The 27317-nt window shown below is 39.5% G+C and overlaps 3 protein-coding genes and 1 long non-coding RNA gene across 8 annotated transcripts; 1 reads left to right on the plus strand and 3 right to left on the minus strand.

Moving 5' to 3' along the window:
- The first annotated feature begins 160 nt into the window (after window positions 1–160).
- Window positions 161–16253, plus strand: LOC116058273. The gene is made up of 3 exons (XR_004106999.2): window positions 161–489; window positions 8730–8736; window positions 16242–16253. It is a non-coding gene; the product is annotated as an uncharacterized LOC116058273 (long non-coding RNA).
- Window positions 950–4510, minus strand: banf1 (BAF nuclear assembly factor 1). Of its 3 annotated transcripts, XR_004894936.1 has the most exons (5): window positions 4352–4510; window positions 2968–3133; window positions 1974–2247; window positions 1821–1928; window positions 950–1790 (listed from the first exon to the last, which is right to left on the minus strand). XR_004894936.1 is itself a non-coding variant. In XM_031311034.2 (3 exons), exons 2-3 carry the CDS (start codon window positions 3091–3093, stop codon window positions 2101–2103), a joined length of 273 nt encoding a protein of 90 aa, XP_031166894.1. In that variant the 5' UTR covers window positions 3094–3133; window positions 4352–4510; the 3' UTR covers window positions 950–2100. The 3 variants fall into 3 exon arrangements, 1 of the variants encoding a protein (XP_031166894.1); XR_004894935.1 differs by having other exon boundaries at window positions 950–1928; XM_031311034.2 differs by having other exon boundaries at window positions 950–2247.
- prdx5 (peroxiredoxin 5) lies at window positions 5634–9466 on the minus strand. 2 transcript variants are annotated; one of them, XM_031311033.2, is made up of 6 exons: window positions 9133–9459; window positions 7514–7648; window positions 7291–7422; window positions 6543–6581; window positions 6398–6462; window positions 5634–5992 (listed from the first exon to the last, which is right to left on the minus strand). In XM_031311033.2, exons 1-6 carry the CDS (start codon window positions 9226–9228, stop codon window positions 5887–5889), a joined length of 573 nt encoding a protein of 190 aa, XP_031166893.1. In that variant the 5' UTR covers window positions 9229–9459; the 3' UTR covers window positions 5634–5886. The 2 variants fall into 2 exon arrangements, with proteins under 2 accessions (XP_031166893.1, XP_035846897.1); XM_035991004.1 differs by having other exon boundaries at window positions 6398–6581; window positions 9133–9466.
- esrra (estrogen-related receptor alpha) lies at window positions 10009–27112 on the minus strand. Of its 2 annotated transcripts, XM_031311031.2 has the most exons (8): window positions 26832–27112; window positions 25013–25119; window positions 19727–20110; window positions 18203–18319; window positions 17990–18103; window positions 16755–16922; window positions 15116–15385; window positions 10009–13403 (listed from the first exon to the last, which is right to left on the minus strand). In XM_031311031.2, exons 3-8 carry the CDS (start codon window positions 20103–20105, stop codon window positions 13150–13152), a joined length of 1302 nt encoding a protein of 433 aa, XP_031166891.1. In that variant the 5' UTR covers window positions 20106–20110; window positions 25013–25119; window positions 26832–27112; the 3' UTR covers window positions 10009–13149. The 2 variants fall into 2 exon arrangements, with proteins under 2 accessions (XP_031166891.1, XP_031166892.1); XM_031311032.2 differs by lacking the exons at window positions 25013–25119; window positions 26832–27112 and adding an exon at window positions 23981–24133.
- Between the last annotated feature and the right edge of the window lie 205 nt (window positions 27113–27317).

Genomic DNA, 27317 nt, shown 5'->3' on the forward strand with positions numbered 1-27317 from the left:
TTCACAGTCAAATGCAAACACATCAGCCAGTGTTTAAAAAAAAAAAAAGCTGCTACACATCGGTTACATCTTCAATTGGCAGGTGGTGTGTGGAAGATTAAGTGACACAGCCTGGACATACTGTACGTTACTGCAGGTTTTATAGTTCATGTGAGTGAATAACATGCTTTAACTAGCATGCATTAAGGCATCAAGATAATTTCAAGCTCAGTTATGAAGACCTGACCTAAATCAGGTTTGTTGGTGTTACAAAATACATCTGTACTGGACATACTGTGGTATTCCAGCTTCATTTAAGCCAGTGGAAACTGTGACCATGGATTTATCTTTTTGTGAAGGTAAAGAAAAGGGATGGGTTTGACCTCACTCTTGTTAAACTAAGTCAACTTCTACTGAAGCTTTAAATACATTCTATTATATGAGTACAACAACTTTAGCCTCTTAGGGACAAACAGGGCGCTGATTGGTTTACTGTATCACGTTATGGGTGTTTAATCAAAATCGTACATCCTGGTAGCCACTTAAGCACACCAACAAGTTGCATCAATTTGAATGTGTTATACTTGTCGCAACTCATTTCTCTTTACACCCAGCACTTCCGGCAGGCACAAAATGTACTGTTTGTAGTGGTGCACGATTCAGAAAATGTCATGATTCGATTCAAAATCGATTTTCGATTCAAAAACTATTCTCGATTAAAAAAAAAACGACTGACATGTGATTGCAGTAGACATACAATTTTTATTAAAAAATATGAATCGATTTTTGCAATTCCATAAATCGATTTTGAATCGGTAGAGCTTGAATCGCGATTAAAATGTGAATCAATTTTTTTGCACACCCCTAATTGTTTGTAATGTATGTTTGCTGCTAGCTTATCTGGCAGACACATACTTGTAGGTAAATTACTGAATGTAAAGGCTGCAGCAATCAGCAATAGACTGAAACATTTTTGAAAGTGTTTGAGTATGTTGCATTGGCATCTTTATTCATATACTTTTCCATCTTCGGGTTCATACAAACTTTGAACAGACCGTATGTGGGGGTCTGACCATGTTGTTTCTTTATTTGAGATCAAAAGTTAAAAGTGTGTAATTATATAAAAAATCTGCTAAAACCAGTGTAACATTAGTTTTGAGGATTAGTTTTTGTGTGTCACATAAATCAGTCACACCCGCTGTAAGACAGTTCAAACAGACAATGCACCTCTTTTAAACATTGTTGTTGGACCAAAAGTACATCATAGTAAACTTTGATACGATGTGCCATTTAAAAAATAAAAAATAAAAAGCTGACATCAACTTTCCAATGGCTTTAAAACAGGCAAACGGTGTAAGAAGCCCAAGAGTGGCAGGTGAGTACAAATATTAGTCTGGATTGTACTGCTAAATCATCAGGTTACACAGAAAGAAAAATGGGTGCTGAACTGAAAAACATCAAAATTTGTCTGAAGGTATAAGGTTTAAACATAGAACAAGCTAGCCATGTTTAGCTAAAAAAAAAAAAACATTCCCAGTACATGACCAACAATGGATGAACCATACATTTAAAATTCAACCTTTAGCAGAAGGTACATGCAATATTCCAATGACGTTGGACAAAATTTATATTATGAACATGAGAATTGAATGAATTTTTCCCAAAACTGGAAACCAACAGTTTTAGCCTGAGGCACCTCTATAGTTGGTTCTCACAGCATAACATTAATAAGGACTGCATTACATTTAGGTGTCCCTGGGTCACAGCCCTGCTACTTGCATGCTGGCTCAGTGACATGACATGACTTACTGGTACACCGAAATGGACAGGAGCCATTACTGTTATTAGTTAAACTTACTGCTTTTACTACTATGACAAGTTAAAATGTCCGCCATAAAAGGGCTACCTGTGTGTGTAATGTGTGAATTCAGTTTGGGGGTCAAAGGATTTCAGAAATACACTAACAGCTTTAAGTATAATTTAAAAATAAATTGGACTTCAATACTTTCCCTAGATTGTACAGTGTCAGTTCATATATATATGGTGTAGCTGAATTGAATCAAGATCACAGATGTAATGTACAGTTTGGACTTTAGAAGTATAAAACAACGACTGAATGCTTTATAAGAAGGCGTCACACCATTCTTTAAGACAGCCATAGCAGTCACCTTGTTGTTTGACATTTGCCCCGCAAGTGTCCTTCAGCCAGTCCCGGAAAAGCTCCTCATCTTTCTTTAGCACTAGAAACTGCCCGAGGACGACATACGCCTGGAAACGGAGATATGAAAGCAAAACTAATCAAGACAGGAATGAAAGGGTTACAGTATATCCTGTTGTCAAGGAGCCAATGTTTAATCACAGCCTGAAAAACAGCTCAGATAAGTATTTCTTATCCAGCTCTATAGTGATGCTTGCATGAATAGAATACTGGCATGTAGAAGAGGGGTGGCTAAGTTGACGCCTTAAAGTACAATAAGATTAGATCTTGAGCAAGTTGTTTCTCACACACACACACACACACACACACACACACACACACACACACATCAAAAAAATGCCTACATGATACAGACAGATTTGTCGTAGCCTACTGGATAACAAAAACATTTTAAGGGAAACTTATTTTTACCCCACATTATAGAATTTAGTGCAAGCGTTTATCATTTGCTGTGTTGGCTGTAAGATTAAGCAATTTTTACTTGGAATGCCATCATTAATCAAGTTATGCTTAATGTGATTTCAACCTTACTGAAAGTATGGTAACATGTTTAAGATGTTAACACAACAGTTGCAGCAACTGGTTCATACTCAAAAACATATTAACAGCTGCTTCTACACAACTACAATTTGTATTGTAGTCAAATTTTACAAACATTACATGATCTGGAATATTCATGTTACTTATTGACTGCATTTTGACCTTCTATGGACAGTGCATTTTAGTGGTTTATATTGCATGAAAAGGCAAATAAATCAAATCTCCATTACCTTGTCAAAACCTTTTTCCTCCAGTCTTTTGCCAAGGACCTCTCCAATGCCTGCAAGAGCCATCACAGGCTTCTCACCCATGGGCTCAGCCACAAAATCTCTATGTTTTTGGGATGTCGACGACATGGCTGCTTTTGTAGGCGGTCAAAGCTCACAAACTACAGAACTGTAACACAAAGACAACAATATAAATTGAAATGCTGTATCCAAAAAATCCGTGCAACGGAGAGAATGCAACCCCATCACTTAAGTTTTCCATTCATTTTTAAATCGTTTTGTTTCCCCCTTCTGATTCAACATGGAGTTAAACTTTACTGGGTCAGTTTTAAGTTTCAAGTATTCATTGACATCAAGTGAACAGTGTAGCAATTGTAGACATTTTGTACGCAGTAACCGTATTTAATATATGGATGGAAATAAATCTGAAGCCAGCTTCACTTTCCTACAGATGCCTCTAGGAGAAATACTTTTACGAGATACGATCAATCTTGGCAACGCTCCTAAACTAACAGTCGCTAAAACTGGGCAATAAGTCCTGGCGCTTAGCTATAATAAGCGTTCTGGATTTGAAGTATGTAAAGGGTTTAAGCTGTTTAAGCTGAAACATGGTGTTAAGTTTCTCTTCATTAACATTACTCCAACCTCAGTCAGTTTCGTTTTCATATAGACATATTCCAATCAATTGAACGTTGGTTGGAGCGAATAAATACGTAAAAACAGCATATATAACTAATTAAAACTAGATTAAAATCAGCAGATGTGTCATGGGTAACGTTACCAAAGGCCCGTTGTTTTGACAAAAGAACCTGACAACTGCAAATAAGCAGCCACAGCAAAATGCTTCACTAACAGGGTCATTATCTAAATAATGTTAATCTTTGCCTGGTATTCAAACAGTTCCACACCTAGATACGGCACACTGGATAAACATCCATGTGTTTACTTTACACTTATTGATATAAAGCGACTGGCGAGCAACAATACGGTTATACCCCCAGTGTTGAATTGCGCGCGCAATACATTTCAGTGCACAACTTTAGCACAACGAGCTAATGTTCACTAGATTCAGACTGCGCCAGCGTTTTTTTCCTTACGAGTCGCCACGGCTTGTTACCTGTTAAACATTACGCGATAATTAAATAATCCTCGCCACAGTCGATGCAGTTAGCTAGCGCTGTGAAGCTAGAATCATGTTAGTCACGTTAGCTCAGAATTTAGGCGCCTTGAAATTAACGTTAACTTAACGCTAAAGTTGCTGCAACAGTAGCTAGCTTCTTACTATTAACTGTAACTACTGCTTCCTATCGTCTAACGCTACTCTTATTTTTTAACGGCATATTTTAGCTACTGACAGCCACATGGTAATGGCTGAGCATCAACTTACCTTTTACTGTGTCCAGACTGAATGTTAATGTTAAGGCCTCTCTTGGCGTAGTTCCATGGAGCGCAAACGCCACTGCTTTCTGTTTCCGAGGCACCGGCGACCACAATGCAATGCGCCCGCTTCTTGCGTCCTTACGTCACGGGGTGGTGGTCACTATACATTCCCAGATTGTTGACTTACAGGATAAACAGACCAGTTCTTTACTGTATTATAAGAACTTCTCATAATACATTCATGCTTTGAACAGTCACTTGCACTGTAACTTTACAACTTCTCAACAAGGCAGCAACTATCAATCTAGCCTTATTTCATGAATTTACCTGCAGTAGTTTAGTTATATGCACTTAATAATACACAGTAGCTACCAACGCTAAGTAACCCAAATTATCCATTCTAGGAGGCTCAATATCTAAATCAAGGTATCATATTGATTGTGAGATACATGAGTCTGTTTTAAAAATTATAGCAATGTGCTACAAAAATTTGATTTTGCATAGGTGTGAAGGATGGATTAAACTCTTTTATACAAATATCCTTTATATAGTATGTTCATACCATGTGCTTGTCTGCCCCATGTCACATCATTTTACGATGGCCACTTTATTTGGCCAATTTATATCCTATGCATGCTTACTTTGAATCAAATGTATTGTTTGTACTGTAAATTATAACATGAAAAAATTATGACACTGGGCATTTTGTCATCAATTTTTGGCATCATTCATCATAATTAGATCACAGACGTGGGTTATTTTATTAACACCAACTAAATGACCTGGTGCAGACAGGACAACTTAGAGCTCTATTCTCTAAAGACAGTGGAGATGGTTGTGGATTTCTGGAAGAACACAGCCTTCTGACTGCAGTGGGCCTCATCAACAAGGCCCGGGACTCCGACTGAAAGACTCTTAACCCTCCTCAGTCAATTTACACTACACATTCTCGACTATTACCCCTGACCGTTGCACATATTATTTACTGTAAACTTTTGCACATCCCCTTATCAATATTTTTGCACACCCTGCACTAAACCATACAGCCTTCCTTCTTTCCCTTTCTAAAACAGTTTTATTGTGCATGTTTGTTTTTATTAAATGTCTTTTAACACTTTATTGTAATATATCTACTTGTATTTATGTTATTGACTGTATCAGTACTTTGTTTATTTTCTTTTTAATAAATGTTTGCACCAAATACACCAAGGCAAATTCCTTGCAAGTTAAAACTTCTTTTGGTAATATGTTTGATTCTAAAATAAATGAACAGTACAGGAAAACAGTAATTATTGCTTTCAGGGTGAATTGTATTTACTCACAAGGATCAGTGTACAGAGGACGATGCTAGTTCCTTTGGATTTCCATTCATGTCATATTTGTGCGCATTAATTACCTTCCAGCTCTGTTTTTGACATTAGCATCCATGTGACTTTTTCATCCGTCTTTAGGAAAAGGAGGAAACTTGAACAGTGTAATACTGGGCTTTGTTAGTGCAACTTTTAAAGTAACTCGGTTTGGTTTAATAAGCTCTAAATAAGCCTACAGCTCAGACAGAACATTGGAAGCCAGGCTGCAAGTCAGCCCAGTGCCATCAGGCTCCACATTGATCTTCTTCACAACTCCATCTTCCACCAACATAGCGTATCTACAACGGAGGTTGAAGTACACAATAACGTTTGATTAGTATTATTATAAAAATACTGTTATAATGTTAATATTGACATCTGCAGCATGAAGAGAGGCCAATGGCAGAGGTTCAAGAACTCTCACATGCTTACATGTGTCTGCCTCTTAAAATCGATAAAAAAAAAAAAAAAAAAAAAAAAGTTCCAGGTCTGCTGCTGTTTCAAAATTGAGATTTATGAAGCACACTTCTTATGTACATTTCCAACTACTCAGCTACTCAAATAAAATGGACAGTTATTACCATGCACCATTACAGCAAATAGGGAGTGATTTCTGTCACAGCCTAAGTTTACATTGGCTTACAAATATTAAAAATAAATGCGATCAATTATTGCAAAACTGAAGTAGGCAAAATGATCATTACCTCTTGGATCGCTTGTTCCCAAGTACCTGCACAATCTGATCACTGTCAAGTAGCAGGTCAACTGCCTGAGAGGCAGAGAGAAAAAGAGAGATGAGTACACGGTCACATTAAAGAGAACTTTAATATACCAGACATTTAGTTTTACCTTTGTAAACGCTCCAGTAGGATCAGCCAGCATTCGGACCTGCAGAAGAAAGTGGCAGTAAGCTCAGCATTCTTTTAATATCAAATGCACAGTGATATCTGCGGTGTCATCAACGCCTCAATTCTAAGGCCACTAACAAACCGTTACGCAAAGGAACTGATGTCCTAAACTACCTCTACAAGGCACAAGGACAATGTCATTGAGCCAACAGTATATTAACAGTGTGATAGTGCATCTTTGCATTATCATCTCCTGTGATAATCTTATTGTCAGAGGGACCAAAAGGTTGTGTGCAGTTAGTTATGATTTCTAAAATGTCTATATTGTGCACACAGCCCAGTGCACTACAGTATTTTGTTTTCAGCAGATTGCTGGGATTGCATACTGTTCAAATCCACCGCAAATGAGAATTCATGATTTACTTTACTCATACCAAAATGGCTGACAGGAATCCACAGCTCTTTAACATCTATCATTTAACTTTCTCCAGCTGGTTCGGTGTTGGGCTGTCTTCTCTGCTTCCTTCCAGGATGATGTTGTTTTCTTTGAGTTCTGCCTCCACAGACCGTCTCCTTGATTGACTTTACTCATACCAATATGGCTGACAAGAATCCACGGCTCTTTGACATCTATGGTATGCAAATATTAACGTCCACTGAATGATGGCGATATGTGTTCGGCTTTTATCTCACAATTTGATGCAGGTTGTCAAAGAAATTGCTGATTGCACAAAAATTGTAGTCCATACCTTGCCATCTGTTCCATGCTCCTTTCCCCAGGCAGCCATGACAAATGCGTCATTGACAGAAATGCAAGCGACCTCTTCTACACCTTTACTCTTTAAGTCCACAGCCTGCTGCACAAAACCTGGGAGGTGAGTCTGAAAGCAACAAGACAAATACAACGTCAGTGGATGCAATGATGATTGTGCACAAGAACTGAGCAAACAGAGATGATAGTCTGGACTCAACCTTGGAACAACCAGGGGTGAAAGCTCCAGGTACAGCAAATAGGACTCCCTTCTTCCCCTTGAAGAGCTGATCCATGGACACCTTATTTCCTGGCTCCCCCTCCTGGACCTCCACTGCGGGGAGATGTTCACCAACCTGTTGGGGATTGAGAAGACAATAATACAAGAAAGAAGACCCACAATCACAAATTACCATCACCACAATTAACAGCGAATGATACCAATATTTTTGTCTGCCCCTGCAGGCAAATTGCATTTCTGTTCTTACTAGTAGGTATGATCAGTTGATTCATTAAGTCAGAAAGTGTCAGCATACTTACAGTAGGCATATACTGTACTACTACATATAACTTAGTACTACATACTACTACTACTACTACTACTACTACTAAGTACTACATAGTACAGTATAGACTAGTGAGAAATATTTCTTGAAGACATTGCTTTATGTTTTGGGCTTCTTTAATGCTGCTAACTTTGAATGTACATTATTGAAAAGTACACTTTATTCATAAATAAACATAGCTTGAGTCTGTTTTATATACTGTATTGGCATTTTTGCTGAGCTCAGCTTTGTAGAAAACATCTTGTTTGTTGTTTGTTTGTTATTTATGTCAGTTAGTTGTATGTATAATTTATAACAAATATGCACAAAACATATGAAACACATCAAATACAACTTTTAATTCCATATTTAGTCAACTTGGGTTAAAATAAACAAGTCTCCAATTAGGGTACTCATGAATACTTAGATTGGAGCCTGGTGGTTTACCAAATGATGAAGAGTAGATCATCTGAATAGGATAAAAACTGTAATTGTAATAGGCGCACACTTGGGCTGGTGGCCCATAGATATAAAACAATTGATGTGACAAGGTAGAATTGTTTTATATCTATGTGGTGGCCACTGGAGGGCGACAAATCACCACATACAGAAGCGTGTGTTTCGGAATGGCCGAATGCCATGAAGTTAATCCCACTGAGTGCTTAAAATCCTTTTCAGGAAGCTCTAATACATATATAAATTACACTTTAACAATTCCCTTTAAGATATTTTAATAACTATAGTTGTAAGTAACGTTACAATATTTGCAACTGAGATGTTCAGGCACCCTCAGATAACCTAGCTCTAAGTTAACTTGTATGAATAAGTATGCTTTACACATACATTTACTGACACTATATTAAACAAAGAAACTAAAACAGGGCAACGAAAGTTTAACTGTTTAAGGTAATATCAGTTTCCGAGTGGCTATATAAGGCACTGGACCAGCCAGATACGTAGACAGTAAGACGACAGCTAACGTTAGTGTATGTTAATCATTGACAGTTTGCATTATGCTACGTTCAAATCACCAGCAGATGTTGAGGAAGCTGCTGGTAAAGTACCGAGAGGACGGTAACGGCCGTGATAAACAAATAAACAATGTATATAATTCCTAGCTAATGACTGTCATGGCGACGGGTTTCAGTGGGATAACTTTAGTTAGCATGGTGAGCTACAGAGAGAAAGGCGATAGTCGTTGAGTGTAGTTATAGTTAATTCTCAGTAAAATACAACGACACCCTCAGCCATGTAGCACACACAGCTAATGTTAGCTAAACGCATGCAAGTCTTACCTGAATCGGCATTTTGACAACAGAGGAAGTGTGAAGCAACCTTGCGCGCTGGATGACACGGGTGGTTTTGATGATAGTGCTTGTGATGGAAAGCATTATGGCTCACTATTTAACCACTTCGCGTTGAGAAAGTCCGATGGTAGGTTTGCAGGCTGTCGTGTCCTGTGCTGCGTTTCTGCTCTCAGACACACCTCAAGCCGACTTAACGTTACTGTCACTCTAACTTAACACACCGTTACCTACAGTAGTGTCCCACACCATTTGACTGTTAGACTTAACCCCGCTTCCAGATTTGGGCCTGCTAAATCTTTATTTACTGCGCCATCTGCTAGCAAGAAGCACTATGTCTACTGATTGATCAAATTGTGTACTGAAGTTAAACTGTTTAACGTTATATACAATCAACGGGTGACAGTTCTTCTATCTGTCTATCTATCTATCCATCCGTCTATCTATTTATTAAATATAAAGCAAGGGAAACCTACATTGAGGTAGAGGAAGTTATTGTATTTGCTGCAGTAAAGGTAGGCCTAGGTCTAGTTTCAATACCTTTGCTCAAGCACAATCTTTGGCAATCCTACACAGACTTGACAGTGTAATGTCGCAAAGGTTAAATCGTCCAGTGATGTTTCTCATAAGTGACACCTGCAGTCAAAGGTGCAAAAATGAATACAGAAACACATGGTGGCAAATTGTTTATAATAACAGTATGGTCAGGTACGCAATCAACTACTATGGATTATTTATTCTTGAGTATTCCTTTCTCATGCTCAGGTACTGCATGTGAAGTGTGTCCAGCATTTAGGTTGTGCACCAGTTTTGATGGACTGTCTGTCCCTCATCATCAAGAGTGTGTCCAAATGTGATTATGTGCACTGCATGGTCAAAAATCATTTAATCATGAAGTTAACAAGTTTCAACAGTAGTCTTCATCACACTACCCCCATCTAATACAAACAAACATGCATATACATACACACAGGGAGAGATGACACCAATGATATGTGGTGGTGGTGGTGTGTCCATTTATTACACAACACAAAGCACCTACAATAATCCACTCCCCGTTGCCTCAGACAGTGGAAGATCTCACTTTTTTCACAGTGATTTTTATGTGGACATGTTTAGACAAGGACATCAAACTTTTATCTAAATGGAGAAAAAAAAAAAATCTACACAGAAATTCACAGCCAGTATAACACACGAAAATAAAGCAGTGTCAACAAACAACAGTAAATTGAGTAAAAAATAGAATTTAATCATTTAAATAGTCTTTCAAAATACAAACATTGATTTGAACCTCTAAATAATATAACGTTTAGTAGCTATTCTTTATTATAACTGGCAATGTTAAATTTACACTGTGGCTATACAAGGAAATGTGAGGTTTGGTAATTTATTGTATTGCTCATTTATATTAATGCGCACATATTTAATAAAACTACAAATGACTGTATAATTTTAACAGTGACACTGCAAATGATCTTGCCTTCACCCTAACCCACCGTACCTAAAACATATTTGTATGCCAATGAAAAATCTACCATTGTGTAAATGACCGAGTTATATGAAGAAACTTTTAACAGCTCATTTCGACCCAGGCATCTATATTTATTTGTTTGATAGATAACAGAAATATGTAAGCTGTAACTTATGAACACAAAACCAAACAGGTGAATCAGTGTCACATTTTGCCAGATATCCGTACCTGTTCCACCATGCTAGCTGTTGCTATTATAACACCTGTGTCACAGGTTGAACTGTTTTCAATTTGAATTGCCATAAATGACCTCCAGTGTTTGAGCTTCACCATTAATCCTGGGAAACAATAACAACTGCAGGCTTGCCCACCAGTGTGAGACACTTTGTACCATGGGGCATATTATAGGGCCATATACACCTTAAATTTATGAAAACCAAATTAATGATCTCAGGTGTTTTCACAACTGCAGAGACATTCAATAAACCCAATGTTCAAATTTAAGTTGACAAATCAAAAGATCAAGAATTACATTTGTCTGCACAGTTATTTGGCCATCTGGCTTACTCTGCCTCCTGAGGTAGCCCTCTGTAGCCTCAACATGTCAATACATCAATGGAGCCATGTTAATTGATCCCTAAAATGACAATCAGCTTCAGAAAACACACAACTGCTTACATTAAAAAAAACAATTAGTATTTATAATATTCTGAATGGAAAGCTTCATTTCAGTACCAAACCCACTACAGTGTCACAATGTAAATAAAATACCCTTAAATCCTAGAAAGGAAAATGTATGAAAAAGCAAGTTTCAAGTCTTTACAAAGTTCAGAACACTGTAAGCTGCACAAATATAATTGTAATGGGCAATTTGTATCACATTTGCTGGCTTTATTATCTTACCCTATAAATTGCATGTTTCTGTTTATTTAAATGTAACTGTACATGGCTGAATGATTAATGGCCCTTTGGCCAATAAATATATCTAATTTTGACATCAGATACTGCAGATTTGCATTGCATGTGAAGCTTACTATAATGGTCATATGTAAACCTGCTGAGAAATGAGTAGGACTTTCAGGGGGTTGTCAGACAAGGTTTCAACATCCAAAAGGAAGATGTTGCAAATGTAGCATTTCTTGCTGCCCTGAGCCCATTGCGGGCACTTCCAAAGTAAAAGTTCAACAGATGTACGTACACAAAGGAGGGATCTCACATTGAAAACAATTGAGATCTATTATGCAACGTTCTTCACGACTGCAGAAAATGCAGCAAAATCTCACCATCGCCTATCAATCATAATCATATGGATTAGTGTTATAGCCCAGAAATCAAATAGGTCAGACCATTATTTTTGAACAGCACAGCTGCTGAAGTCAAAAATAGTGGGGAGATATAGTGGAGGAGGATAGTATAAAAAGCAGATGAGGCATATGCATTTCTTTTCTAACCACTTTTGTTGCAACGCTTTAATGTTAAAGAGTCACAGTCTTCCCTGATCTCAGTGTAGCTCATTTTTTTTGGACTGCACACGAACACTCACGCTTTCTTGGTATGGAAGCCAGTTTTTCAGTGTTACATACAACAAATATATTTACCTTCCAAGTAGAGCATTCCATGAGCACACAATCTTCATTTGCACTTCACCTGGACTACAAATCAATTGCACAACCTTTTATAAAGAATCTGGCAGCACCTACTATGCACATCAATGGATCCCAACACCAGGATTTAACCCCCAACATGCTGGTGGTTTTCTCTCTTACCAGGTTTTTAAATCTAATCACCTGGCATTCCCAACACAAACCTGTCTCTTCTAGAAGCTAGCATTTCAAAAATCTGCACTTGGGGTCCTGAGAGTAGAGAACTACTGATCTACACCCACACATCTATGTCTCACCATTTTATCCACATTTTCAATGTGACAGACAATAATCGAGTCATTATATTGCTTTTAACATATTGCAAGTAATTCCTATGAATTTGCCTACAACGGCACACTAAACTATAGTAAATACAAGCACTCCATGTGCGTGTCAATCTGACCCTATACTGGACCCTCAAGTCTTTCACCGGATATGTTATTATGGCTTTCATGAGTAGATGTTGCATTATTTATAACAGTTTAAAAGCCACATTTCTGCAGTCTATTCTTGGGTACCTAAATGTGGTTCTTCAGTGGTTATGCAACTGCAGATCAATGCTGTGATGGAACACACCTTGAAAATAGTTGAAACTGAGAAGTAGTCTGGTATTCATGTTAAATGTTTTCACTCTTGGATCTCGGAGCCTTTTACTGAAGTGTGGCAGTTACATCTGACTGTAAATAACCAGTTCCCACTTAGGGACATGAATACATGAGATTTTTTATTTTCTCATATTCTTTTCCTTTCTTCATATGAGAAAAAGGACCATTTCCTTCCTTATTAAGTCTCTAATAAAATCTTTCATTTCTCACAAACCACTCATCCACTCTTGAAGACTGGATCTCTGTTGGTTCTTTCTCTGCATCCTATTCACTTCTGCCGCTCTCTGCTCTAGGGAGAGTCCATCATGGCTTCCAGCATCTCCAGGAATAGTTTGTGCATGGGTACACCACCACGGGTCTTGATGCTGTAGAAGGTAGTAAGAGCACGGCCTGCAGTCTGTCGGAGGAGAGGCAATGTTAAAAGGAGGCGTCCTGCTCGCTGGGGGTCGTCTGGGTGCTGCTGACATTCCAGCTCCAGCAGGGCCTGGTGGAGGAGGTCCCGCAGCTTCTGCACAGCCTCCATGTCCTCGATGTAAACAGAGTCTGACACAACAGCAGGGAGCACATGGTGAGGCACAGTGTAGGGCATTTACATTTTCTTAGCTTTTGTCACAGAAAAAAAAAGCCTTTGTTGCCCAGTAACTTACCACAAATATAAAGTATTGGCTGCCTTTATAGAGCTCAACAGTGTGGTTCCAGAAGTGAAAATTCCATTAATTTTCTCCATACGGATTTTGATTATTAACCATGATGTCTAAACCATCCAAGGTAGACTTAACATGTTTACCGCACTCACAAACGGCTAGTGAGCTGCTACCACTGAAGTCTATGATAGTGTATGTACACAGTCTTGTATCTTGTCACGATTAATCTCGTAGTTGGTTGACTTGGTTCCAAAAACTCTTTATGTATTTATGCATTTTCTTACACATCAATGGAGCAATTAAATGGGAAAAATCACTTTTGAAATCGGAGCCGTTCAAAAACCTGGCATTCACTGTTGAGCTCTATTTACAAAACAAACAGTGGATCTACAATGCAAGCAGGACCTGCTATATGCTCCACTGTTGACTGTAATCTTGTGTGAATCTCTAAGGGAAGACTGCATAAAGGCAATGAATGGCAACCTTGCAACAACTACACTACACTGTATGTTTGTGCAATGGTAGATCTGCTGCCAAATACATTTATGTTGCTGTAGTCATTGCCTAAGAACTGAAACAAAAAAATAATTAACTGCACCTAACTCTGACAAAAATCTTTCTCCTGTTGTCAACTTTTTGGTCATTTTGGTGGCTGTGGTTTGTGGTGCTGTTGAACTGCACTGTGTTATGCTGAGATTATATCAATGAGGGTATGATACATATTAGAAACACCTCTCTCTATACTATACTCTGAATTGTGTAACACAATACAGTTTAGCAGCATCACAAACTGCAGCCTCCAAAATGAACACCTCTTCTATTCTAATTTATTATCTAGAACAGTTTCAGCAATAACTGAACATTATAACTTGCATTAGTTTTAGCTATAAACTACCTAATATTGTACCTAATCAACTGGAAAAATGAGTGTAGTTTTACATGTACACTATACATATTCCACTTAGTTATGTGCAGGGTATCCCAAGAAATGTGTCAGCAGAGGTGGTGAACACTGCCCCTTAAAAAGCCTTATGTTATATTTCATAAAATGTTTATTTCCTCTGACGTTAGCAGACACACTCTTAAGCTGCCTACACATGATGCGCGGCAAAACCGCGAGGTTGGGCGCAGAGCAAAGAGGTAAAGCGCAGCGCAGGAACGTTCTGGACTTTATTGCTCCCATGGTTGCACCTTGAAAGGTCAGCGGCAACGAGGTCAAAGTTGAAATAATTTGAACTTTGAGCGCACGGCGGCAATTCTGAGCGGTGCGCGATGCAAGGGTAGCGACGCGCCTAGTTGGGCGCCACCACTCTCCCAATAGGAAAACAACGGAACGGCCAGCGCAGAACGGTTTTACCGCGGATCATGTGTAGGCCGCTTTAATTTCAGGCAAGATGACTTCACTATAAAAGGCTGCAGGAAACCCTGATATGATCAATAATACCACTAGAGAACACAAAGGCAGTTTCAGTTTGCTCTAATCATGGAAAGTGATATGAAAACCCACAACATAAAGTACCCCACTGATAATAAATCTATACTAATAGTTTGATACTAGTTCTATGAGATCTATTTATCTGCATAACTGTTGTACTACACAAGTATATGTACCTGAGTTAGTGAGTGCGATGGCTTTTAGCATGACAAATTCCTCCCGGTCCACGTTTAGTGACCTGAAACGGCGAGCAAGTTGACTAATTGCTGCATTCAGCTCTGTCAGTCCAGCGACACGTGACATCTCCTCATCAAGGACAAAATCCTCGGCGAACACCACCTCGTCCTCACAGCCAAGCGAGCGGTACGCTACACCCAGCACCAGCACCTCCAGCCACACTGACTGCAGCACAGACATCTGGTCTGCCAGGGACAGCGACAGGAAGCCTGCAGAGGAATAGACAGACAGACAGAGAGAGGGGAAGAATTTAAATGAAGAGGAGGCAAACTGGCAATAGGTTCACATTGCTGCTGTCAACTGACACAGGAAGCACTGGTCCCATGTCTTCTTAGTAGCCAAACAACGTAATCGAGAAAAACGATTATTCTGCACGTTACATTTTGCAAGTAAACTTTTATTTTGTCTTGTGTCAAAAAGTTTAACGGGAAAAGTATTAAGGGAAATTTCACAGTTCAAGGTGTTTTCACTGTTGATTTGTTTAACCTGTTTCGCTGTTTAAGTTCAATAAATGCAACATCTTTTCAAAAGTCAATGAGTAATCATGTTAAATAATCGTGATTTCAATATCAACCTAAATAATTGACTTGTGATTATAATTTTTTCCATAATCGAGCAGCCCTACTACATACTGTAGGCAGTCGGTGACCCAACTCTAGCATGTAATATTGTTAAAGGAACACGCCGACTTATTGGGACTTTGTCTTATTCACCATATCCCCCAGAGTTAGATAAGTCCATACATACCCTTCTCATCTCCGTGTGTGTCATAACTGTGTCTGACGCCCCCACCGCTAGCCTAGCTTAGCACAGATCCTGGAGGTAACCGGCTCCATCTAGCCTACTGCTCCCAATAAGTGACAAAATAACACCAACATGTTCCTGTTTACATGTTGTGATTTGTATAGTCACAGCGTGTACAAATAACAACGTCACATGAGACACAGCCATCTCTGCTCCTCACCACAGGGCTTCAGGTACTGCGAGCAAATCACTCCGCCCAAGTAGCAGAAGTAGCAGTGCTTCGCCTTCTGAGAATATAGTTCCCAGTATGTATACGGTTAGAAGATGGCTGTGTCTCATGTGACCTTGTTATTTGTACATGCTGTGACTATACAAATGTGACACATGTAAATTGGAAAATGTTGGCATTATTTTGTCACTTATTGGGAGCAGTAGGCTAGATGGAGCCGGTTACTTCCAGCATCTGTGCTAAGCTAGGCTAGCGGTGGGTGCGTCAGACAGTTAGAACACGCACGGAGATGAGAAGGGTATGTATGGACTTGTCTAACTCTGGGGGATACGGTGAATAAGCTAAAGTCCCAATAAGTCAGTGTGTTCCTTTAAGCACTGCACCAGTTCAGAAGAACTGTCAGCAGACATTTTGTTTTACCTACTGTATCAATAAGGCTGTTCAGCCATCAGAATCAGGCTCACAAAGGCCATTTAGAATGGTCAATATTCCAGTTCTGACACAGCATGTTTCCTCCTGGTGAAATTAGATCATTACATCTCTTCCACTGCTGCCATGCTATCACTGCCTCTCCTCCCCTATTTGATCCACTCTGCATCTCTTACCAGGAATGTGTTTGGCCCAGCCAATGATGACGACCAGCTCCCGGTCAGCCAGGTCACAAAGGGTGGTGAGCGTGCGCTGGGCTGTGTCGGGCTGCAGAGGGTCAGGCATGGCAAATAACTTTTCTGGCTCTGCCACTAGAAGGTGGGACACAATGATGTTGGAGGAACCTATGTCACAAAATAGACACAAAACAACGGATTAATATGATGCACAAATAAAGATTGCTGCTTTACATTCATAGACACACTGATACCCAAAATATCAACTCGGTCATAAACTAATTCATAAAATTTAGTTTTACACAACATGCTGCCCTGTACAAGTGTTAACCCTACTAAATACCGCACTGTATTCATGCTGCATATTCCCATATCCTTATTTCACATATAGGCTTTAGACCTGCCAACTGACTTCTTATTAACATACATATATTCTTATTTCTATACAATACAACTGAGAGTTTTTGCTTTAAACTCCTCAAATGCCTTATTTATGTGAATCAAGGGCTCCAAGTTAGTTCATCCAAATTTGTGCAAATTAGCAGAGAAAAAAAGTAAGGACTTTCACTGAACTATTTTCTTGGCAGTAGAGGGCGCCGTTTTCTAATCAATTCGAATGGGTTTGAAGTATTTCATAGTTTGCATATATACTTTCTCTGGCCACCTCATATTTTACCCACCAGCATGTCTCACATTGTTTTGGGGTTGAGCACTCTGAGCTCTTTAAAAGAAAAAAAGAAAAAACAGTTCACCTCTGAGCAGCTTTCTCTCTCTAGTTCTGAATCAGAGGAGCACAGGAGGGACCTCCCAACTGAACTGCTGCCATCTACCCCACACTTAAATTTGTTTGTGATTACTGTGTTTTTAATTGCCTGGCCCTGGACGTTGCTGCTGTTGGTAGTAACATGTAGCTTGCCAGCACACAATCAATCGACAGTTGATAATGTGTTGCCTAGCGACAATCAGACACCTTTTGCTGCACAAGAAAAGAAAGAAAAACCCATTCTCAGACGTTAACGAGAGCCCAATATCATATAGTCAATATGTGGGCTGAATGCACTTTTACAGTTTGTCTTTTAGCTCTGGCTAATAGCTGCCATTTGATAGCTAAACCAAAACAAATGTTGTGGAATTGAACCACTTTTCATCTCATTTACACAAATTGATTATTGTAGTAGTATTACACTATGTTGCCAAAACAAACACTAATGACATGACAGGAATATAAATCCCACCTTTTTCACTCTCCTTTGTCAGTGGTAGAGGGGCACTCTGGTATGTTGCATTCTCCACTTCGGGGCGTCTTTTGTACTTCTGCCTTCCACCTCTGACCCTGTCAAGACGAACTCCTACATTGGGAAAACACAGAACAGACATATACCATATTTACCCCTCAGATGTAATATCAAAGACAGGCTACATAGCTTCTGCACACCATGAACACTCACCCTCTTTCAGCATGCCTACTTTGAGGCACTTAGTGAAGCGGCATGCCTGACAAGCCTTTCTGCGCCTCTTGGTGATCTCACACTCATTCGATGCTGGACAGCTGTATTCAATGTTACCTTTATGAACGAACAGAAAATATAAATTTACAGTTAAGAAGAAGATAAAGACATACAAATGTGATGAAAACCAACTTCTTCAATTTCTTAAATCTTTCTGATCTTTTAAACATGCAATCTTCTCAAGGTGGAAATCACACAAGGTAACCTGCCCACCACATACAGTACAATAACAGCCACATGTTCAAGGTTGTGGTTTGACATGTTAAAGAATAACGTCATTAGTATGTGGTGTGGGTCCTTATTCTGTATTACTCAGATCTTTTCCTCATTAAGCCCCTGACACACCAACCCGACAGCTGACCGTCAGCAGTAAAGGCAGTCGGACTGATCAGTCGGCTCCCCGAGGTCCAAAAAGTGCCTTGGAACACACCGAAGCGACGCCGTCTTGAGCGTACGTTCGGCGCGTGCGCGAGACGCAATACAAAAAATGAAAACCGGAAATGACAACGTGTCACTGGGCCTGGCTTCTGCAGCCGAACATAATGGCGGCTTGTGTGAAATACGATCTCGTATTTTACGGAAGAAAAAAAAGGTCAGTTTAAAAGATTTTCGTCAGATTTTGAGAGGCGTTCGTCACTCATCCAGCTCGTTATTTCCGGGTTAGCGCTCCTCCAATCAGATTGCTGGAGTGAGTCCGACTGCCCGCCCTCCGACCCAGCAAGTCAGGTCAGCCAAAATGAAGGGCGACAGCTCCTCTGACGGACGACGGCACGGAACACACCGAACAGACTCGAGTCACCGACCTCGCCAGACTGTCCGACGGCCAATTATCAGGTTGGTGTGTCATTATGGAGACTGGAATGCCCCAAGCTGTTCCAGGTTGGTACTGGAGCTATGATCCTTTGTTTATTTTATTGCCCGACACTCAAGCTATACCAGCCCTCATACAGGTATAACAAACATCCTGTTTCTCCCCAATACAATACATAGAATGTATGTAATGACTTTACAGCAACAAGTAACACTACAAGATATTTTCAAAACATGCGAAAAACTTCTTATTGACTGCGAGCAAATTAAAATGAAATATCTGTACCATTTACTATATTTTAATAGTTTTAACTAGTTTGACTAACTGTGCTCTTATGGTTTCAAGTTAAATGAAAGCTTTCGGACAACTAAAATACTGGCAGTGTGCAGCTGTATGTACAAAAATTTAAATATTGCAAAACAAAATGGATCATTTTCCTAAGGATATGATATGCCAATTTGTTTTTCAAAAGTTGGAAGTTGATAGTGGTCAGTGTCACACAGAGGGCTCCACATTTGACATGATTTAAATGCTCTAAATGTAAAACCTGTCTTGTTTTAACTTGTTACATTACAGAGGGAGTCAGAGGAAAACATTAACTGTTCACTGCTTGTTCTGCTATGGCAACACTTAAACTTCACCACAACACACACCTTGGATGGTTCTCTTGAAGAATGCTTTGCAGGCCTCACATGACGCCACGCCGTAGTGGTAACCTGAGGCCACATCCCCGCATACTAAACACAGCCTCTTCGGTAGCGTGCTCAGGGCGTACTTGCATCGCCCTGCACCGTTTCCAGTGGAGCCCTCCTCTGCCCCATCCCCACCCTCGTCTTTGAAGTGGCAACGCAGAGCCGGTGTGTAAAGTGGCGGAGAGTAACGTTTAACGCCGTCTCCTCTGGTTCCTCCACCTCCACTTTGAGAGGAGTCTGAGGAGGCTCCGCCAGGGCTGATCCGACCTCCCCCACCTCCCTCTGGACTGCTCGGTTCTGCCTTTATGTAGACATCTGTCCGACGCTCCCTGGAAGACATGATGTCTAGAGGGGGAAAAAATAAACAACAAAGTAAATAAAGGCATACAACCTTATCCCTCACATCTTTGTCTTTTAAATTACATCAACTGGGGTAAAAAACCCAAATCTGACTTTTGCTAACACATGGCACAGGTCAGATTATGAACATGTAAAGTTAAACAGGCAAAAAGTACATGCAATCTAATATTTTCAGATTGTTGAGTCTCTTTTCTCAAGTTAAATAATCCTTTGGGAGTCAGATATCTTCGAATGAAATGTTTATCTAAGCACAGATTGGCCTTATCAGAATCACTGCAATTCACTTGTAAATGTCTTGTTTTTTTCTTCTTTCTGCGGCATCTACCAACAAAAAGAGAGAGGGGAAAGTGCCATCGTGGGCTACAGGACCCTACCATTGCCTAAGACGTGGTCTCCAAGCCTTTTCACCAACCATTACTGCTCATTACTGTTTGCACCTATGCCGTTAGTTTATCCATGTGGGATAGTTTGAGAGTAAACACAGGAATCTAAGGAAACAGGCAGCCAAAAAGCAAAATGGATACAGACAAAACTTTGAACTGGGACTGAAGATCTGTAGTGTAAATGTTGCCTTAATCCAGTAGCAAAACAAATGTACCTTTGCATTTAGACCAAAGTCTAAAGACCAACTAACCTACACTAAACTGCCCCCAGTGACTACTAACCAAGTAACCTGTGGTTCATCACATTAAGATCATGGTCGGTTTTCGTTGCTAAAGCCATGGCCTGTAAAAAGCACCCAGATTTTGCTTTATCAGCATGCAAACATGACAAAAGGCCAGCTTGTTCCCTCTCTTGTTCTTTAGCAGCACTTAGTTCCTGTGCTGTCTGTGTTATTTCTTCTCAACACCTTAGATTCACCAAACCAGAACATTACATACCTAAAATAAAAAACTAAACAGTCCTCGAATCATCCCCACAGTGTCAAGTCTTTGTCTGTGACATTTGTAGACATTAAAATAGCCAAGGTGACTGGATGAAGGTCGCTATGCTCATAAACAGTAACCGCTCTTCCCTATTCAGACACATAACTTATGTTTAACTTCAAGTAAGGCAGTAAGAGTACTGCTGCAACCTGCGTACCTGCCAAAGGTTCCTAATTTAATTACAGAAAGAGGCATGATTAATATATCATGCTTGTGATGAAATAAAATATATGTTTACAAATCCAAATCCAAGCACACAGAAGGCTCATGAGTCCAAAATGATAGTCAAATACACACACATATATATATATATATATATATATATATATATATATATATATATATATATATGTGTGTATTTGACTATCATTTTGGACTCATGAGCCTTCTGTGTGCTTGGATTTGGATTTGTAAACATATATTTTATTTCAAGTGTCAATAAACATATACTCCCTAAAATACTTTAAAACCCACACGTTCACTCTCACACACTTACAGATTGCTCAGTTTTAGCTGAGTATCAAAGGTCAAGATTGCCACAAATGTGAAAATCAAACTGCAACAAGACAGAAAGGCTTTATGATTGAATTGGATTCAAAATGCTGACCAAAAGTATACTATGGGAGATGTAAGAAGTACATTATGACAATTCAAATATATTTAATTTCTTAAGTGAGTGTACATTTATGACCTTACACAACCAAATGCAAAGCCAATACAGAGCAATGGGAATGGTTAGATTGCCAAGTAGTTGTGCTTTTAAGTTGCGATTGAGATTCCAGTATAGTTCTAATGCCAAATGGCAGGGTTCTTTGTCAATCATACATTGCATCCATTATAAATAAGATAATTAGCCTAAAAACAGTCTGATTTCTTTGACATATAATGTAGTAACATCAAATGGGCCTTTGCGTCAGGTTGTTCCTTGCATTCAAGTAACCCAACAAACAGCTGGGTGAATATTTGTGTGAGCAAAGGGACCACCACTCTGCCCTGCCCAAATTATGGTAATAAATTCAGAACGTAGGTGTACCACTGCTGTAATAAGGGGACCCAGTCAGTATACTGTATAGCCAAACAAAGACTAATTGTTCATGTTTCATTAAACTGTCTGTTTTTATGAAGAAATGTAGATTTCACTGTTGTTAATTTGACAACAGTAGTTCAGGGATCAGAAAAAAAGGTTGAAAAGGGGACCAACAAAGGGGCATGAATTGTATTGTGTGCCAAGTGTCTCTGTGCTTCAACTCATCAGTGGACACATTAATGCAGAGCCTTACTCCAACGATTGTGCTCTTGTAGCAACTTAATAGATCACTGTGTGAGGACGATGTCTGCAGCCTAAATAGCCTCAATCCAGTTAAGGCTTGAAAGTAATTTGGGATTGTCTCATGTGTACATACTGCCAATACACTGCTATTACCAACCCATTGTTCATCGTTTATCAGTTGGGTTGATAATCCAGTTGTAGCCTGTGCAAAGTGTTGCAATATTAAAAATGCTTTGGTTGTTGTTCATGGTCGGTTCAATGCTCCAATTTCTTACCCTGCCCACAATGACAACATTAGCATTAGTAACCGTTGTATGTTCTGTACACAATGGCTTGGGTTACTGACCTAATTAAAAAAAAGGTATAGGTGCTTGGCATAATTCATTAAATGGTAAATGTTATTTACTTTATGGTACATAGTGTATAGACTAAGATTTGTTTTATTTATATGCAATCTCTAAACAAATTAACTAGCACCCTGACCCAGGTGTATGTTGATGGCATATAATCAATAAGAGCTCAGTTCTGACCTGTGGTGTATGAATGTTATATATTACTCATTTATAGACATATAATGAACAGGCCTCTCCTGACAACTTAACATCCAGACACACTTCACATCATAGTGTGCATTTATTAGACATGATGATGTTCTGTGCTTCAAATACTACTATTAAGATACTGTCTTTTAACTTATCTGTTCAATAATTGTTCCTCTATCCTTCAGTCGGGGCATGCACATGAAAATGGGATCTGAAGGTGATCAAAGCTGTTCAATATAAGGTGTATAAGACCAAGACCCACTAAGACAAAAGAATAGGGAGGAGGCTCTCATTGCATTGATGCTATCATCCAGTTCCTGAATGTCAACTAGCAAATAAAATTTCTCCAAATGTATGTGCTATCCATATTCACAACACAGGGAAGTATGGCTTTTTAAATCCTGGGGTCAAGACACAGAGCCAGGAACTCACTACTTGGGCCAAATATCACTCATTGCAAACCAAGTATGAACATTATGCCTTTATCATAATTATTGCTACAGCTGATAATGCAATCCTGTAGTAACGTTAGCTGGCAGTCTACACTTTCTTTGGAGTTTGCCCCCTCTGGACTTGATTGTAGCACTGTTTGGCAAGCAGCAAGGGAGTCACAGCAAAACGCCTGTTTAAAGTTTAGCTTACTTAGGCTGAGTTTACAAGCTCAGTGAATGGGTCGGCCAATAACATTTTGCTCAGACTTAAAACAGACCAACAAGTACAACATGTGAATCGCAGGCCAGTTCGACATCTCCTTTGAGGAACATCGGTTTCCATATAGAACATGTTCAAAAGCAAGCCATAAAAGCTATGGTTACTATTCGTTTTATGAAATCAGATTAAATAGCGCGAACAACCAGCTGAGGTTATGTTAAATGCTTATCTATTTCACTCACCATAGAAACGTGTCGTGTCGTGTGTACTGTAAACTAATGTACCAGCATGTTTTGAGTAGCGTTAGCATTAGCTTCAAGAACAGCAAACACATTATAACCGCAGGTTAGCTACCCTTAGCTAACTAAGCTAAGGGTAGCTAGCGTTAATCCTGACTGACCAGCTCTCTCCTGCTGGGGCCGAGGTTTATTTTTGTCACTCTAACCCGGACTAGGCTGCATCTTACCTGATAGCGGAGACTAGTACAGCATTAAAGTCTCTCCGCGGTGTGATATCATGGCACAGGTTTGACAGAAAATCGGTTTCCAGACTGCGAACGCCTGCTAGCTTTGTGTTGGATGTGTGCGTGCGTGCGTGTGTGTTGAGATGGGCCAGGCTACAATCGGCTTTCTTTAACAGCTGGTAGATGATAATGGTTGGATATACTGTAGCTTAAACCCATTAGGTCAAATAGCACTCTGGAAACAGTTTGATACTGTTATCCTACATAAGCAGTTTTCATCATTATTTACCTGCTAAATGAGCTAAATGTTAGTAGATATTTATTTTAACATATACTTGAATGTCATATAAGAGAGGAAGAGGTGACTTTGGATAAATATGTTCAGTACTAATTGTAAACCTGATATAGGCCTATAATAAGCTGAATGACAAGGTCAGAAATTAACTTACTACCAGTGTATTAGCTTTGAATACAAAGTCTTGACTCACTTCACCTGACAGAATACAAAAAAGATTCCTAATGATGAATGAAATTATTTTGTGGCCCTCATTTTGATTCTGCTCAAGAGACATTACGAAGCTTTTTATCTTTTTCCCCCCAGGCTGCATGTACAGCATCCAAAAAAACTTAAAGCTACTGCATCGTTGACCCCCTAAGACTGACACCTTGATTGCTCCTCTCTCCTCACACAGGATTTTGGAGGTTCTCACATTCACGATCATCTCTCCCCTCATTCGTTTATCCTTTTTGGGTTTGCAGGGCAATCACAGCCCACTCTTTCAACATGCCCTATGAGTTGCTTGATTGCAACAGAATGATATGCACTGTGCTATCACTGGCCACTTGTAATATTTTTGATGTGAAATGAGAAGCTTTTTGCTGCATTTCTCCCTCCACATCCCTCTTTTGGCAAAGTCCATCACAGGTTCACAGCCACACAATAATGAACTTTTTGAACAATGAACAAATAACAGACATAATCCTAGTTAAAGCATAGGATAATATTTCATAAAAGGTGATGTGAAAACATGTTACCTGTTTGCTGAGCTGGAGTTTGAAACCTATATATAGATCTGTGACACCCAGTGGTAGCTCAATGAAGTGCTATTGCTTTAGGTTGAAGTCTGCAGTTATCAGGACACCTGCAAAGTAGCAAAGGTTTGTTAGTGCCATCACAGAACTTAAAGCCAAGTCACGTTATTGGTCAGGTCAGTACAGTACATATTGTTAAGCCTCATAATAACCATGATATCTGAGAACTAGTTGTACATATTAGATAATTAAAAGGCTCTTAACAGTGCCAATCTACACATGTACCAGAGAACACCTCTATATTGGCAATAGTTTTGTTTCCTCTTCGGTAGTTCATGTGCATGGTCGTAGCACTGACTTTTGATTCCTAACATACATATTCCCCTGTATCCATCCAGATTTCTGCACGCTGCACGAGTACCCTCCCCCGTGCGCTGCATGACACACTCCAAAGGTCACCGTCACAGGAATGCTTGAAGGACAGAGCGAGTAAAGCCAACACCTTGTCCCTCACGTATACAAAGTCATAAGCTAACGTTTGGTGATAACTCTCTGTAAATAATTAAAAAGACCAGTTTTAATTAGAAACAACAACAACAAAAAAATTTCAAAACATTGCATGAAACATAATTTAAGTTTCTCTTTAAAGTGTTAAAAGGGCTCTGGCTTTGGACATTTTAAAGAGTATAACATTATAGCCAAACAGCAACTTTAAACTTCAGCAACAAGACTGTAATATGTGGAAACAAACTGTGATGCTTTATTCATATTCTTTGGAACTGATCAGAACTTACCATTTCATTTTTTTTAAAGTGACATTTCAAAAAAGACTATTCATTTAAATTAAAAATGTAGATTAAGCTTCTTCTTTGTCTGATTGGCATACACTCAAATCATTCCTTGTACTAAATGTTATCTCTGAAATAAATACACTTTTTCCCCATAAATTCAAAGTCAAATGTCATAGCACATAGATCATACTCCTTCCTTCGCCTTGAAGGTTTCACAGCTATCTTATCATACTCTTGTTAGGGGGCATCGGCGATTTTTGTCCCTGATAACACTGTACATAAAACTCAGTTTGAGTTGTTTCAAATGCGGCGCGCTGTGGAGACGGTGAGAACAGCACCCAGGGGTGACCTTGTCTACTGATCTCGGACCGGTGAAAGGTTAATTGCCATAGTGGATTATGCTTTAAGATCAGTGACCTCAATCCCGGTCCATGCAGGATCGGTGTCGTGCGGAGTTCAGTGTGTTAAAACAGAAGGAAGAATAACTCAGAGGGGTTCAAATGCATAAATAAATAAAAACTCAAGTGTGTACAGTTGGAGAAGTGCGGGGTGTTATTAGCCTATGCAGGAGGACTCGCCTTTTGAGTGAGAACCTGCGGTGAGCCATACGAAAACATTTAGGCTATATACGCTGCACCTTATTTAACCATGGAACCTGCATTCTTCATTTACTCAAGTGACCATGCATCCCATTTATTGAGACATTTTGGTGGGGGGAGGGGGTTACCCGGTGAGTAGAGCATTAGCCAGTGCCAGAGTGTTTTAGCATTTATTTGCGTGTGAATTATGAGGAGGAAGATTGTACTGCGAATTATTACACAATGTAGCGTGCTAAATGTTTATTCGGCGGTTCGTGCCCCTTACCCCAATAAAGTGGCCACGCGAACTTAGCTCTGCCAGGCGATTCGAGTCGTGCATGATGCACATCAGGCTGCCGTTAAGACAGCTGACATCTCCGCACAAAGATTAATAATAGCCTGAACACACTATGTGCTCTATCTCCGCAGTGTCTGGTGAGCAAAGCTACTTACTGGGAAATGTAAAAACATCGCAGGGTTGATGTTTTTATCTGAAGTCAGTCAAGTCTTTGCGGCTGGCGAGTCCACAGTCGGTTTAACCGGGTTAACGGCGCAGTCCAAGCCTTGCAGGGTTTCTCACATCGCATCACTACGTTACCGTATAATAAGGTGATAACAACAACCGGCGACACACTGCCTTATCCGACTGTTCGGTTTCTGTACGCTGGTGTTATAAATTCTCGTCTTCGTCTGCCACATTAAGGTTGTAGTTGGACATCAGCATCACGACTTCAAGAAGGAACACCGAATGTCCGGTAAGAAAAAAAAACGTTCCACAATAAAACGTTGTCGACTCATATAATATTTTAACTTCGAGCCAGACGCCGTTTTAAAAGCAATAAGCGAGGTCTAATATGATAAAGTTATCCTTTATTACCTGAATGTGCAACATCCTCCCAAGAATCCCTATAACTGGTAATATTACTAAAATGAACACAA

This window comes from Sander lucioperca, chromosome 13 (genome assembly GCF_008315115.2).
Source record: "Sander lucioperca isolate FBNREF2018 chromosome 13, SLUC_FBN_1.2, whole genome shotgun sequence".
Taxonomy (NCBI): domain Eukaryota; kingdom Metazoa; phylum Chordata; class Actinopteri; order Perciformes; family Percidae; genus Sander; species Sander lucioperca.

Excerpts from the sequence above, each read along its gene's own strand:
- banf1 (XM_031311034.2), bottom strand. The coding sequence starts at position 3,093 with ATGTCGTCGACATCCCAAAAACATAGAGATTTTGTGGCTGAGCCCATG. Across the intron at positions 2,248-2,967 it reads AGGAAAAAGGTTTTGACAAG|GCGTATGTCGTCCTCGGGCA; the intron begins GTAATGGAGATT and ends CTCCGTTTCCAG.
- prdx5 (XM_035991004.1), bottom strand. The coding sequence starts at position 9,228 with ATGCTTTCCATCACAAGCACTATCATCAAAACCACCCGTGTCATCCAG. Across the intron at positions 7,423-7,513 it reads TCACCCCTGGTTGTTCCAAG|ACTCACCTCCCAGGTTTTGT; the intron begins GTTGAGTCCAGA and ends TGTTGCTTTCAG. Across the intron at positions 5,993-6,397 it reads GGGAACAAGCGATCCAAGAG|ATACGCTATGTTGGTGGAAG; the intron begins GTAATGATCATT and ends CCTCCGTTGTAG.
- esrra (XM_031311031.2), bottom strand. The coding sequence starts at position 20,105 with ATGTCTTCCAGGGAGCGTCGGACAGATGTCTACATAAAGGCAGAACCG. Across the intron at positions 18,104-18,202 it reads AGTAGGCATGCTGAAAGAGG|GAGTTCGTCTTGACAGGGTC; the intron begins GTGAGTGTTCAT and ends TTCCCAATGTAG. Across the intron at positions 16,923-17,989 it reads GACAAAGGAGAGTGAAAAAG|GTTCCTCCAACATCATTGTG; the intron begins GTGGGATTTATA and ends TTTGTGACATAG.